The 14,162-nt window shown below is 42.9% G+C and overlaps 1 protein-coding gene across 1 annotated transcript in view; it reads left to right on the top strand.

The window, feature by feature from the left end:
* LOC105835246 (teneurin-a) overlaps positions 1 to 14,162 on the top strand; it is a 461,026-nt gene that overhangs the window by 416,572 nt on the left and 30,292 nt on the right. The window contains 1 exon segment of the mRNA XM_028191729.2: positions 7,501 to 7,778. Within this exon segment, the coding sequence (XP_028047530.1) occupies positions 7,501 to 7,778 (278 nt within the window).

The raw sequence follows: 14,162 nt of genomic DNA, 5'->3' as shown, positions 1-14,162 counted from the left end.
AGAGAGAGAGAGAGAGAGAATATTGTAAAAATCACGTCTAATCTTGTGCTTTTTTTTTAATATATTCATATTTCTTCCGCGCTGGAAATGATTCCGAGGGAGTATGATGTATTGTCGTAAAAATACGACCTGGAGGAAAACACGCTTGTCCTCGCACAAATCGACGGTGCGCGGTCGATGACTTGCGGTAGGAGAATCTTTATCGCGAAATTATGCAGCGCGACGAGTCGTCGACCTCAGATTTCGTCTACGAAACGTGTCCGAGGAAAATTTTGGAAGGAAATATTTGTCTACTATAATCTTGAAACTAAAATTTTATAACAATTTTTTTTACACAAAACTAAATAAAAATGGATGAAATAATTTTGCCGCAGATTTATATTTATTTATATATTATGGTGTAACGTTTTGTTGCGATTTTATTTAGATACTCAAATCAGCAATATAAAATTGCAAATACTTGATGCAGTACACTTTGCAGAGATAATTTACGAAATATCGGGCAACGCCGATAATCGCGCGGATGTTAAATAAACTCTTTTAAAGTTTAATATCTGCTACATTAATTGCACGGAATCATTTAGCCTGCGCTTGCAAAAATCCATGTGCTCTTTCTTTATATGGCGCACATTGGCAAATTGAAGCACCAGAAGATAAATCCTGTACGTCGATCATATTTCTGATTATGGATAAAATGTCAAAACATTTTAAAGATTCATTTCTGTTTTTGCGAGACCCCATGAAAGTGCTCTCGCGTCCGCGGGTTTTTTTTTTTGCAAGCGATAAAGCGATCAGGCATCGACGAAGCTCCGCCGATGCCCTCGTCTCCTCTTGCCGAGACGATATCGCCGCGGACTCCGATTTCTGCGTGTTCTACACGCGCGCGTGCAGCTGGTGCCCTTTTAACACGACGCCGGAAGGCAATAAACCACTGGGGAACTGGTTGGCGCACGGCCGGCGAAGAAGAGGAGGCCACGGGATTTACGCGGGATTGTATTACCAAGCGGGGTGGAGCCAGCTGCCCGGTGTCGCGTTTTATAACGTTACGTCTGACATTAGCTCTCTCCGGTGTGTCTCTCGCGTTACCTTCCCTTTCTCCCTCATACGCGGCCACAATGGAGACGAGCCTCTCGCGCACTCGTTTAGAACCGCGGCCGACCATTAACACCGTCATTCTTACCGATCGTTCGCACGGCACGACAACGACGACGACGACGACGACGACGACGGCCTGCGAGAGACCGGCGACGACTGTCGTCGCCTGATAGTGGCGACGATTCGTACGGCAGTAGACGCGGAGAGACCGTAATTCCCTTGCGAGCCGCGAGATTTACGGAAAAAAGCTTTTAGCTCCGACAGCGACATTATCATTGCTTTATCTCGCGAACGAGAGAGAGAGAGAGAGAGAGAAGAGGAGGGGGGCTCGCGAGAGAGAGCATTTGGTAGTATTTTTGACGATTATAATTAGTTTAATATAATGATATATACGCATACATATATGCGCGACGCGTATGCACGCGGATAGACGTATAACCATATCAGTTTCGCCGCGCGGGAAACATTCACGGAGATTTCATTTCACGATATTACTCAGGCTTACGGTAGCTTTATGCGAAATATGAGAAAATCCTCAAAAATGATATTGCGACATAAATTTCGCTCGGAGCAATCTGATAACTTCTTGCGAAGGTATTACTTGGGCTTGCAGCTAGTTTGTACATGATGTATAAAAATATGCGGGGATCTATTTTGTTGGAAGATTTTGTGAATGCAAACTTATGAAGCAACTTGTAGCTAAGTCCAAAATCTTCCCCGGCCCCTTTTTACTCCATTTATCGATTTTTCTTCGTGCACAGAAGATTGACAGGATTGTCAGGGGGTGATTGACAAAGGTCTCTCGTCGAACCCCTTGATCTATAGCGTCCCCCATCCATCTTTTATTGGAAAATAACTCGTGTGCCGTCCGTGCAAACATTCCGTTCTCCATGACGACGTTAAAATTAATATCCAGACGTGCAAACGCGAAGTTTAGCTAAAGATAATAGACGTAAAGCTCCGCGTCGAGCGCGTAGTTTACGAGGCGCCTCGCAGTCTTAAAATCGTAATACCGCGAAATCTTCGCGGCACAGTCGCTCTGAATATTCAGCGGTATCGCACTTATTATTACTGTGTGCCGAGGAACGCATACAAGAGCTGCGCCGCGAGGCGGTGTGGGGTCGAAGTCTCCCCCCTCTCTCTCTCTCTCTCTCTCTCTCTCTCCCTTTATATCTCGGAGTGGTAATCGAGCGATTAAAATTATAATCTCAGCGTAATCACGCCGTTCCATTACGGCGCATAACGTGCGCGCGCACGCCCACGCGCCCAGACCCGCGCGAGTCTAATTAATATTAAAAGACCGAAATTAATAATTAGAGGCGTCGCGCGCTAGCGGCGAGAAAGCAGGCGGCGGGCGGCTGTCGGAGAAGGCGCGGCTCAGCACGCAGCTATATGCGCCGACGTGCCCTCCGTGGAACAATGGCTCCGCTGCGAAAGCAGACTTCATTATCCCCCGGGCGTGTTAGCAACGATCGTAATTTTTCACCTGAGAGTGAGATTCAATTTCAACTGCGCCGCGTCGTGTTACCTGTGTGTGTCGCTCTGTCATCTTATCTTCCCTTTGAAACGCGTTTGGCTGGACCCGCGCGCGCGCGCGCGCGCGTACCGGGGTATCAGATTTTTATTAGGATTCTTCCTACGTGTGCCTCCTACGGGACCACGGCTAACGTTTTCTTGGCGCCGACAATCGTCGTGTCGTATCTTAGAATGCGCTTCGTCTGCGCTACGCGATCTCATGGGAGATCGCAGATAAGCGCCGCTCGTGACAAACGATCGAGTATCAGCGGCCTCCGAAATTTTTCACGCCCCTTTCTTCTCGGAAGAATCCATTGTGTTTTCCAGCGGGTCGTGGACTACCCGAAGTAGCGTCACTACGGTATATAGGTATCATTTCAGACGATAGCTACGTTTGAACAAGAGAATTTACAATGGGACAGGGAACGATGGGTATTAAAGATTTTATGGGGAATGTATTCATTTTTACCTACAGAGAAATAGTGGCAGAAAAAATGTAAAGATGGGTATTGTTACAGATAATGTTCTATTTTTAATATCGGAGAGACATTGTATGTAATACAAGCTCCTCTATTAAGTTAATCGAGAATAAAACGAGAATGGGGTGACTTTACTTGAACACTTATTCAGTATTTAATATCAATCTAATAAATCAGACACATGTTTTCCACTTCTTTCAAAGATTGTCCTATCATCCGTTGAACCCCAATAAAGGACGACTCGAGAAAGCTTTCGAAGTTTTAAATGGTAGGAGCTACACGGCTCTCTTGTCGCTGCCAATCGCTCCTGCGATGGAACATGCGTTACATCATAATTGGATCACACGCTCGATTCTATCCTCTGCCCGCGCAGCTGAAACAGTCCAATCTTCCACTCAGACGACACTCAACTCAATATGTGGCAGCAACGCCGCTCGCAATTACCTCTTTAACTTCCAATATATCAGACAGCCGTCCAATTGGTTTAATCGGTCGAGGTGTTTTGTACACGTTCATACAATCCACGTCCATCGCCATCGTCGTCGCCCGGCTGGTGAAGCTACCTGCTTAAAGCGACGGTGGGTCCTTTCGTGACCGGACTACGACTTAACTTAGATCAGGAACATCCTAACTTCGCAGCGGGACTGCGTAATCCGCCCAGGTTGCTGACGATCAAACTCGACGCTCCTCGACCCAGTTTTACATTGGTTAAAGGAACATCCGCACGTTTTCGAACTTCCTTTTCGAAAGTCGTGCCGCGGCAACTTCTTGCTTTAGCTTTACGCTTACGTTCCTGACAAGTTAGATTAAGCTGTCACAAGAAAAATCGCAAACCGTTCGAATCAAAGGGAAGAGGGTTTGAGATCTGCGATTTCTTATTCCCGATTAATCTCGGCAATCTCGTAGAATTTTATAAATTTTTGCAGTATGTAAACTAAAAATTCGATTGAAAAACGTATGTACTCCGTCATACGCCATATCGCGCTGTGATGCTTTCTTACAATTGGAAATGCCATTCGTATTAAAATGTAATACATTTACGATAGTGATGTAATCTTCCGTTTGAAGCTTCAGCAGAAACTTATATTTCTCTCACGTTCCCTTCGCCGCTACTAACGATAATTAGCGAAGAAAGAGCCGTGCATCGTGACCGACGAGCCAGAGGACGGACCAACCGGTAACTTAATCCATCGTATCGATTAGGAAATATAACCCAATTCCAACTAACCGATTTACTCGCACAAATGGATTAACCCGGCTTTGGAGAGGGGCCACGGCGTGAACACGCCGAATTGCTGCTTACTCCGTTCTTCCGCAGTGCATCCCCGGCTTTGCTATCTCTCCTTTTCCGTCGTTTATCTTGTTTTCAGCCACTCCCCTCGCTTCATTTGTCTGTTACGTGCAATCAAGAATCCGGTTGTCCCGACCGGAGCGCCGTACATCTGTCCGGAGGCTCTTAGCCGGCCCGGGGAGTTAGATTTATTTATTTCCCAGAAAAAACTTCTGGAGCTTCAATTTGGGATGTCTAGCGGAATACGGAAGTAATCGCGAACCGTTATAAATTAATCATGAGAATTAATGCGTAAAAGATAAAATTTTAGCAAATTAATTTAATCAATGATATATTAATCTACAATATGCATATATAAGTTTTAAAGCAAATATCAGTAGTAAAAGTACAAATTACAGAAACGTATATCAACTAAAGTTACATTTACCTAGGACCATTGATCTTGTTGGTATTTTCTCGAAAAATTTATTTTTAAATTAATCAACAGCTATATCGCGTAGATATAAAGAAAGATATAAAGAAAATCGCATAAATTCGCGAAGCACTCTACGTTTATTTAAAGTTATATATTTTTATTAAATCATAATTTTCTGCAATTGAATTATCTTTGAAGTATATCTATCGCCGCACGCGCGGATGATTCAGAGATAAAGTAAGACTACCCTTGGCCATCTTCCAGCTTAGAAAAAAAAATTCCCATTATTTCGCCATTAAGTTTTTTCCCCTCACCGATTTTTGTCGGACGTCGAGCACACCGATACTTTTAGTAAATTAATTTTACGCCGCTCGTTCCGTCTCTAAGTTAATGATACCGAGGAAAAAGTAATATTTATTACGCGGGATTCCTTGCCTCTCGCATATTTCCTTTTTTTCTGCGCCGCCGCGTAAGAACACCCGGGACTTTTGCCAGTGATATTTTTTTCACGTCGTGTCTGATTGCTTCCTGCTCTAGAAAATATGAGCGAACATTTATAGGATCGCGAAGCGTCTAAGCGCAATTATTTATGGTATTTGTCGGACTGAGTTTGTTAAGCAACTTATAAATTACCCGCGGCACACGACATATCTCAACGACTCCTTCAAAAGGTGGATGGAAAAGATTATCTCTGAACTCTGCAAGATGTCTCAGCTCTATGATTCGTCTTATCTTTAGAATCTTTCATGGCATTTGTCAATTTGTCATTTTGACAAATTTTGAGAGATTTAAAGCGATAAAAAATTGTAGAGTAAAAAAAATTGGATTCTTATATTAGATCTTGAAGAAAAAAATAATACAAATGAAATCAGATAAAAATCAACGAATAATCGTACCAACATCTTGAATAATATTTCTTATATAATTTTTTACATAAATATAATTACCTTTTTTAAAAAAAGGTAAAAAAGCGCTAAATGTATATACTCCTTAATAAAATAAAATTGTTATACCAAAAAACTCTAGTAATATCTTTCATTTTTTTTTCAAACAATGATATAAAATTGTGTTATCTAATAATATTTTTTTTTAATTTGTAAATTCTGCGCCAATTGGAAATAAAATATTTATATTTCTTTGAAACAAGTGTTGTACAACTACTTAAAAAAAATAGAATCCAAGTGATATACATCTTTTTTTATATTAATTATTGTTAAAGACATAATTTTATAATAGAAAGAATAAAATAGAAATTATTTTTTAAATATCTATGATTTTGAAATTTACGAGAAAAGAGGAAACTACTCGACGGTTCGAGGCCGAATTGATTCTGCTGGTTAAATGAAGAAAGTTACTCGAGTGTTTCAACGTTCGTTTCAACGAAAAGCGAAAAGTGTATCACGATTGATATATCGCGAATGTTACTTCCAAGAAATATCTTTTTTTAAACCACTTTAAATCACTTCGCTTACATCCCGTGAAAGTGAAACGTTACCTTAAGGCGATAAGTTCAGGATTAAATCCAACGTTCCGACTGCTTTCCCGTCGAACCTGCTCTAAAACCGACTCGAAAGAGATTTTTCGTAAGTATTCGATTCAACCAGCCGCGCGCTCGTGTTCGGGCTTTATACCACGTGAATTTTTAAGCGGAAAATCCAATATTGGCGCCGCGGCGCATTGTTAAGTTCCCGCTTGTTTCCTTTTTCTGGTCGCTTCAGTCCTCTTCCCCATTGCCCTTCCCTCCATGTCTCGTCCCTACCAGAGACGTACTGTCAATCGAGTTATTCTTACGGGATTTCAGCCAGGGCGCGCGCATAATGCTATTCATGAGTCCGCATGATTATCGGAAAACTATATTTATCCTGGACACCATATTAAATCCCTGTTTCGACATTGGCCTTTCATCCCGGTCCTGGCTACGCTCACGCTTATCCCCGGCCTCTCGATGAGGGGACGAAGATAAATATCGCCGATGATGAAAATAAAATCCTTGACACGGGTCCGACGGGTACGGCCACGATCTCGTCACCCCCGCGGACGCATCATTTTCCGAAAGCCCGCGGGTTTCGTGCGCGTCTCGTGCGGCCGATATATGTATATTTATATATACACACACGCGCGCACAGGCGGCTTGCCATGTCGGGCTTAATGGCGGCATCTGCATCTTTTATAAGCTCGGCGTTATCTGCATCCCCGGACGCGCATCGTCCGATGCTGCGGACTGTGTATGTACCACACGGTGTACGATCGCCGCCTCCGTTGGCTCACACGTGCGCCAAACAGATACCGGTCGTCGATTTATCGCCGGTGCATATCACCCTCGGAGCGACGGCTCGGATCAACCGGCCCGCAGTCAACTCTCCCATTTATTATCCCCGACCTATCGATACGCCGATGAGTATCGGCATGAATTTAACTAATAATCAGCAGTAAGCGAGACGCATAGGAGATACTAATCGACGTCGCCTCCGTTTTGATTCGCAATCTCACAGACGATTTGTCATCGTGGCCACGATTATTCGACTCGCAGTTATTAATCGCGACGGTCGAATCATCGAGGCCACCTGATTCAGAGACGTATCATTGCGTAATTTAGCGTACACACGTAGCACGTAGTACGTAGCGTAAACGTAAGCGGTTTAATGATTTCCGTCGCATCTCTAGACGATAGAGACTTAACATCGGTTCACTTCTTGTTGTTTCAGGCTTCCGCCACCGCAACAGCAGGTGACGGTAGGTTCTCTGGGCGGCGGTTTAGGCGGCGCCGGAAATGGCGGTACCGCCACGGTAGGCGCGCAAGGCCAAGCCATGGTGATGCCAGGTTTTCCGCTTCGCGCCGCAGCAGTGCCGCACTACTCCCCGTATTCGCCGTCGCGCTTTCACATCGACAAACGCTGTCAGCACAGGTGCTCCTGGAAATGCTTCTCGATCGCCCTGATCCTTCTGGCTGTGGCGCTTACGGCGATGCTGGCGTACTTCGCTGGTAAGTGATCGTCGCGATTAAATCCTTTGAAACAAACTTTTCTCCTTCGAGGCTTCGAAAGACGCGATTTTGGGTTAAATAAATGCCTTGAATTAAATTAAAGGGAGATGAAGCTAAACTAAAAGATGCAACCAAATCTATATCTGTAATGTACGAAGGGAATATGGAAGGCAGCTATTTAATGCAACCATTTCATAAATAATATTTGCCTCAATGTAAATTTGAATGAGCCGTTTTTATTAGTCCCAGAGCGCACGTCCGAGTAGTAACGTAGCCGCCGGCAGATAGTCCAGCGCAATTCTATTGCTGGCTGACCCGAAATTCACGGTACAATAATTCATTATTAACTTGCAAATCTGGTTACGACTAACCCAACCCACCTAATGCTAAAATCCATCGGAACGTCGGCATTACTGCACCATGCTAATCCCTGTACGCACAGAGGGGGATTATACATATGACTGACACCATAACATTCCGCGTGAAAGCATGACGAATTTCATGTAATCATGCAAATCATAACTAAATGAGATTCACAAATATTAGCGAACGTAACATTCATATTTTCGCTCCGTTTCTGAAGAGCAAAAAAGTGTTAACCCTAGATTAGGGTTAGTCATATGTCTCTGACATTAATACTGTTCTCTGTGAAAATTTACGCACGCCATTGAGAATTCTTTTACATTTTCTCTACATTATGAATTGCAAGATAAAATTAGAATAACTGAACTAACACTATTTTAAAGGAAAAAAAAATCTCTTATTAAGTATTTAAAACAAAATTTTAATAACAAAAACTGTACTAAACTTGAATTAGTACAGCTGGGTGAAAATTCATTTAGAGTGGCACTCCAGGATTAAGAGCGGTAAATTTATTTATAAACGCATCTTTTTCAGATGTAATAATAATATTTTTTAATACGATCAGATTCATTATTTAAATAATATATTTAATTTGCATAATACATTCAAAATTTAGTAAACAAAAACGGAGACGAAATTAAAAAAGGAGAACACTAAATTCGCCATTAAATTCGCGAGAGAAAAAGAGAAGAATAAACTATTCAAAATATAATATTATGCAATGCAGCTATATCGTATTTGTTCGTAAAACGCATTGTGCATCTACGATGCATTGACATTTTTCTTGCAATGTCGGTGCACATAACACTGCTGCAGCAGCGTTATTTTACGATTGATGTTTAAACACGTTTCTTTGCGACAGAAACAGTTTTCGCTTATAAAATACGCGTTTTGTTTTACGTTATATTGAAACATTTATTGCAAAGAGATATTGCCAAAGGCACATTGCTTTATAGATTTTCGAAATGCTGCTTTCGAAGGAATTATTTTCACAACGTTCCATCTATTTTAAAGAAAAATTTTGACGTAATACATAAGAAGAAATTCGTGGAAGTGTTATACCTTATAAACTTACTTTTTTGCTGGTCTTATTAAAATTAATTTGTTCTTAATCGTAAATTTAGCTTCTCTCTTTGCTAGATAATTTTTATCATATTCGCACGTAAAACAGAATAATACGATCGTACGTAAACGACGTACGTAGTCGTATTCGGGAAAATTAAATACTGTTTAACAGCGGAAGTCCGGATCTCCTGTAGGAAGCGTAGCTACGGCGTAACATTGCCAGCGTAATGGTTCATTTAACACGGAGTGGTGGGCTCCATCCGGTTAGGGAGAGGCAAAAATATTGCCCGTCGATAGCGAGGAAGCGTTTCCCCTGGCATGGGGTTCGTTTTATCCGTACTTACTCGTACAACACTCGTAGCTGAGGAACTATACACCGTAACGCGTCGCAGGCTCGGAGGAAGGGTGGACGTACTGTATGAATCGATACCACGCCTTTCTATTCGCTAATAACGATAACAGAGCACCGCAGGAGGCACAGAGAGATACTTCATCTCAGACGGTAGTGACGTTAGCGCTACGTTCGACATTCTCAAGCATCATCGATCTCGAATTTTTCGAATTTTGGTCGTATCCGAGGACGAGCGAATTATCGGAAATTAAAAAATATGTGTCCTTGCTAAACGAATCGGGCAATTTCGCAGGGCAATGGCCTACCCGACGTACAAATCGATAGCCGTGCAACTAACGGCACACTACCTCGGTACGCCCTATGGCTAACATTGGTAAACTTTGCTGCATAAATAACAACGGCTATGTATGTTACACACTGCACGTGTGTAAACGTGTAATCTTATTGAAGCTAAACACTACGACATTCTCTAACCATTGGCAACCGGGTCTATTAACGAGCTCACGGTAAGAAAACGAGAGACAAATCGTCTTCCGCGTTGATCCGCGTCATTAAGATCAACGTTGAAAGAACATCTTTAGGTTATCGTTATTGCAAAAAAGCCTCGGAAAATGGCTCCACTACGTCCGTTATGCTAATGTAGAAGCCAATGGGCGCGAGGCTAAAGATACGTGCGAACGGGTTTGAAGATCGTTGCATCTCTACGATGCCAAGACCGATTAAAGGAATTAATGCTCGCCTGTTATCAGCGCGCAACATAAAGGAACTGCTGCTTTCTTCTCTTCCTCTTCCTCTCACCATCGCACAAATCGTGTTTCTGCATTTCACGAAAAATCCGAAAATCCGTACAATGGTCAAGATCTAACTCGCGAACGTATTAGACTTTATTATCGAAGTCGCAGGGATTTCGACGAGAGAGGGAAGGGGATACGCGAGCAGCTGGGCCACATTGTGTCCTACGAATCTATATAACGCCCCTCCGACTTCCCTGTCCGGAACTGTCCATCCCGACTTCGGCGTCCATGTTCTTCCACCTCCCGTTCTGCGTGTCGCGGGAAGAGGGAGAGACGGGGACTGCAAAGTCGGTTCTCGAGGAGACTGCTCGCCAGCTGTTATTTCTGCATTCCAGTAAATCGAGTCTGGAATCCAATCTGCCTGTTTGCTACTGCATCCAAACTACCCCGCAGCCAACCTCCAGCGTTACCTCTCTTTCTCTCTCTCTCTCTCTCTCTCTCTCTTCGTCCTTTCCCGGCGCCCGCGCTCGCGTCTCTTTTACGGTCACTGCAGATCCGTCTATCCTCTCTCGCCGCGAGCACACAAATACAGACACACGCAGCTACATATACGCGCGTAAACCCTTCCTTTCGTCTCTCTGCCTCGCTCTGGAACGCACGAATTTTACATGCACTCGAGTTGCCTTGCTTTTCGGTAATTTGACGTAGATCTACTTGCTCGCTTGCTCGCTTGTGGCCCTCATAGGACCAAAATTTTGCGACAAGTCACTTTTCCGACGTGGACCTCTCCCACGGTTTCATGTACACGTGATTAACGAAACTGTTGCCACGATAATTTCCTGTAACGATCCTCAAGCTAAGAGTAAAACTGGAAAATCTTGTTTGTTATTTGTAATTGTTTTTAATTATTTATTTTTAATGTGTTTGTGAATCATAAAAAGCGTTTTTTGCTCGATTTTTGTAAAAAGAATTTTATTTTACAGTGTAATCACGAATACTTTAAAGAAACCGGAGAATGAGAAGCTGTGCTGTTTAAGTTCGCGAAACACAATGCGCTACCCAGCTACGCGTAACCCTTCCTGCTTCCGTCATCTACCTTTAGTGTCTGCGATAAAATGTAATACTTTTGCGAGACGGACCTTTACTATCGTACAGATTTTTTAGATTTTCCGTGTAAAAATTCTTTTTGATTGAAAACTATTTGCACAATTTTGAAATAACAATTTTTTATAAGATATTTGTCAATAACAAACTGTAATATGATTCGGTCGCTTGTGCTGTCTGTCATGCGAAAACATTATTACTACGCCATTAATAGTTAACTCGTCAATAATAACGATATTGTAGGCAGCTCGATAACGCTGTCGTGTCTGGACTCACGCTTCGCCGGATCGGAACGAAAGGGTAGACGGATCGATTGTAAACATTTCATTATAACGTACGAGCGGAAGTGGGCGGTAGAACGGACTGGCCGGGGTGGCGGCGGGATAATCCTACGATAATCCGGGAATCATTCTCGGGAATGAATCGCTCTATCGATCCGGAGGTATATAATTGAAAAAGTTGTTCCTTTGCGCGTCCCTCGCCTTCTCCCTCTCTCACCCCCGCCAAACGTGCCCGCTGTCCTTCACAGTCGCGCTCGTCGTTTCCATCCCCGCAAAGGCAAGGGGGCAAAAGTGCCGGCGACGTAACGATCCCTTCCGTAGCTCGCATTATGGCCATTTTAAATTTCCGGTGGCTCTCATCATCAAAACTTGGCAGTCTCGTGATCCATATATATTGGTTTTTTTTTTATGGATGACTTCGTTTCGCAGTATTGTTCTTATAGCTGAGCACACACACAGAATGTCTCGCAGGTCGCAGCTGCCGGTAGATTAAATTGCTTAGAGATCCCAAGTGCAAGCTCAGGCATTCGCTGAACCGAGGTTCCTAATTTGCAACATCAAATATTTTAGGAACCGATGGCTGCGATATTAAAGCGTTGCTAAAATATAGTCTATGTAAGATAAACTGTGAGAGGCGCGCGACCGTTTTATCGAAGATTGATTTAGGAAAACTAAATTTCGGTGCATTGCAAATACCGATTTTTTAAATGTATAAACTAATCGTTCCCTTTCCTACGTAATGTATTATTCGGTGTATTAGCGTCTCGAAGTTACTGCGTGATTTTTTTTTTATACATCCAGCCCACGATATGTGGAAAGTTGGATTGCTGAGTTGTAGCGACGTGAAGCGGGAACGAAAACGATGCCACGCTGACTGGCATATACGCGAAATAAGGTCATTCACAGTTCACTGCAACTCAATTTCAGCGATAGTTACATGGTGGCCAGGCAATGTCGATCCCGAAGGAATAGTCGCTCTTTTCCGGTCATTTCGCCTATCTCCGGCCTGACATGCGTACATGTGTACGTACACGTACACGCTCGCTCTCGTATCCGTATGCGTACGTACACGAAAAACTTTCACGTGTACGCGTAACCCCTCGTCTCACACGTATCGCGCGGCTTCCTTACCCCCGAAGAAACTTGTCAAGGACTATCCTCCGCACACGGAGGACTTTTCTATGGTCAGGGACAAGTTATTGCGAAAAGTATTGAGGGGGGGGGGGATGATGAGATATCAATCTACATGTATTAAATTACCCAGTTTAAACTGTTAAACGCGTATGCGTATGTTATCTCTTTTACGTTAAATATTGGAAGCTTTTACTTACAAATTCAATTTTGTTTAACGCTGTTTCACCCCCTGCTTGTTTTGGAAAGAAGCGTTGCAGGGATAAAATAACAATGTATACGGCAATGGGGCGATTCCGCTAGAAACGGCGCACAGGCGTGCGCAATAACGAGCGCCATTATCACAGACAGAAAGCTTATAGGATCCGCGATGCAATAAATCGCGGGGCGCGAAAACGCGTCCATTAAATATCGGCGCCGAGTGTATCGGCGAATCGCGATTTGTCAAATCATCCGCGCGGCAATAACACGCGAATTCAATTATGCGTTATCGATGTTTTGTTGCGTTGATAAGCCAAGAGATCGTTAGGCGGGGTTGCGTTTGGCCCGGGCCTGCCCTTTTTAAAAACTCTCGTTAAACCGCGTAATTAATTCGTGGCGCTCGCGGCGCACGAGACAGATAATTAATTAAACCGCAATATCCCGCCGCGGATAAGGGTTTTATTGCCAAATTTATCATGGCGTTTAAATTCAACGAACTTGCACTTATCGCTCAGAAAACATTAATATAAATGACCTGAAGCTCCCAGATAACTACTGATATAGCATCAAATAATTGGATCTCGGATTATATCGACCGATATTAATTAGCCTTAGCGAGGGTCTTCGTCCAAATATTAGATATCATAATCATTTGTCATTGGTTATATTGTAGTAACCGTCACTGAGTTGAGATCATTGATCATCAACGTTATTTTGTTAAAGTTTATAAATAAAAATACTCTATATATATATATATATATATATATATATATATATATATATATATATATATGTAGACAATGTAAGCTATTACAGTTCAGAATTTCTTGATCTGATGAAGCAATACCGTACGCTCGATACAGCATCCGTTGATTCAAGTCGTGAGACCCCGAACTTTATTACGCGGATACGTTACTTTAAAAGTTACTCGAGCAGGAAGGTCGGGTTGTCATGGGAAATCTAGTGTGCCATCGTAATTCGAAAGCGATTGTCCGAATTTATGAACCCATTAGGCCGCCGCCAGACGTTCGACTAAAGCCATTCCTGATTCCTGACGCTATAAAAGCGTCACGCGGGCAATGCTATTTCGTTCCGGGATATACCGGTCGTACATTGCAAATATAACATTCGTGTCTACGCGCGATCGCGTGTG

This window comes from Monomorium pharaonis, chromosome 1 (genome assembly GCF_013373865.1).
Source record: "Monomorium pharaonis isolate MP-MQ-018 chromosome 1, ASM1337386v2, whole genome shotgun sequence".
NCBI classification, from domain to species: Eukaryota; Metazoa; Arthropoda; class Insecta; order Hymenoptera; family Formicidae; genus Monomorium; species Monomorium pharaonis.
Note: the sequence above shows the minus strand (reverse complement) of the source record. Positions and strands in the feature narration are given on the sequence as shown.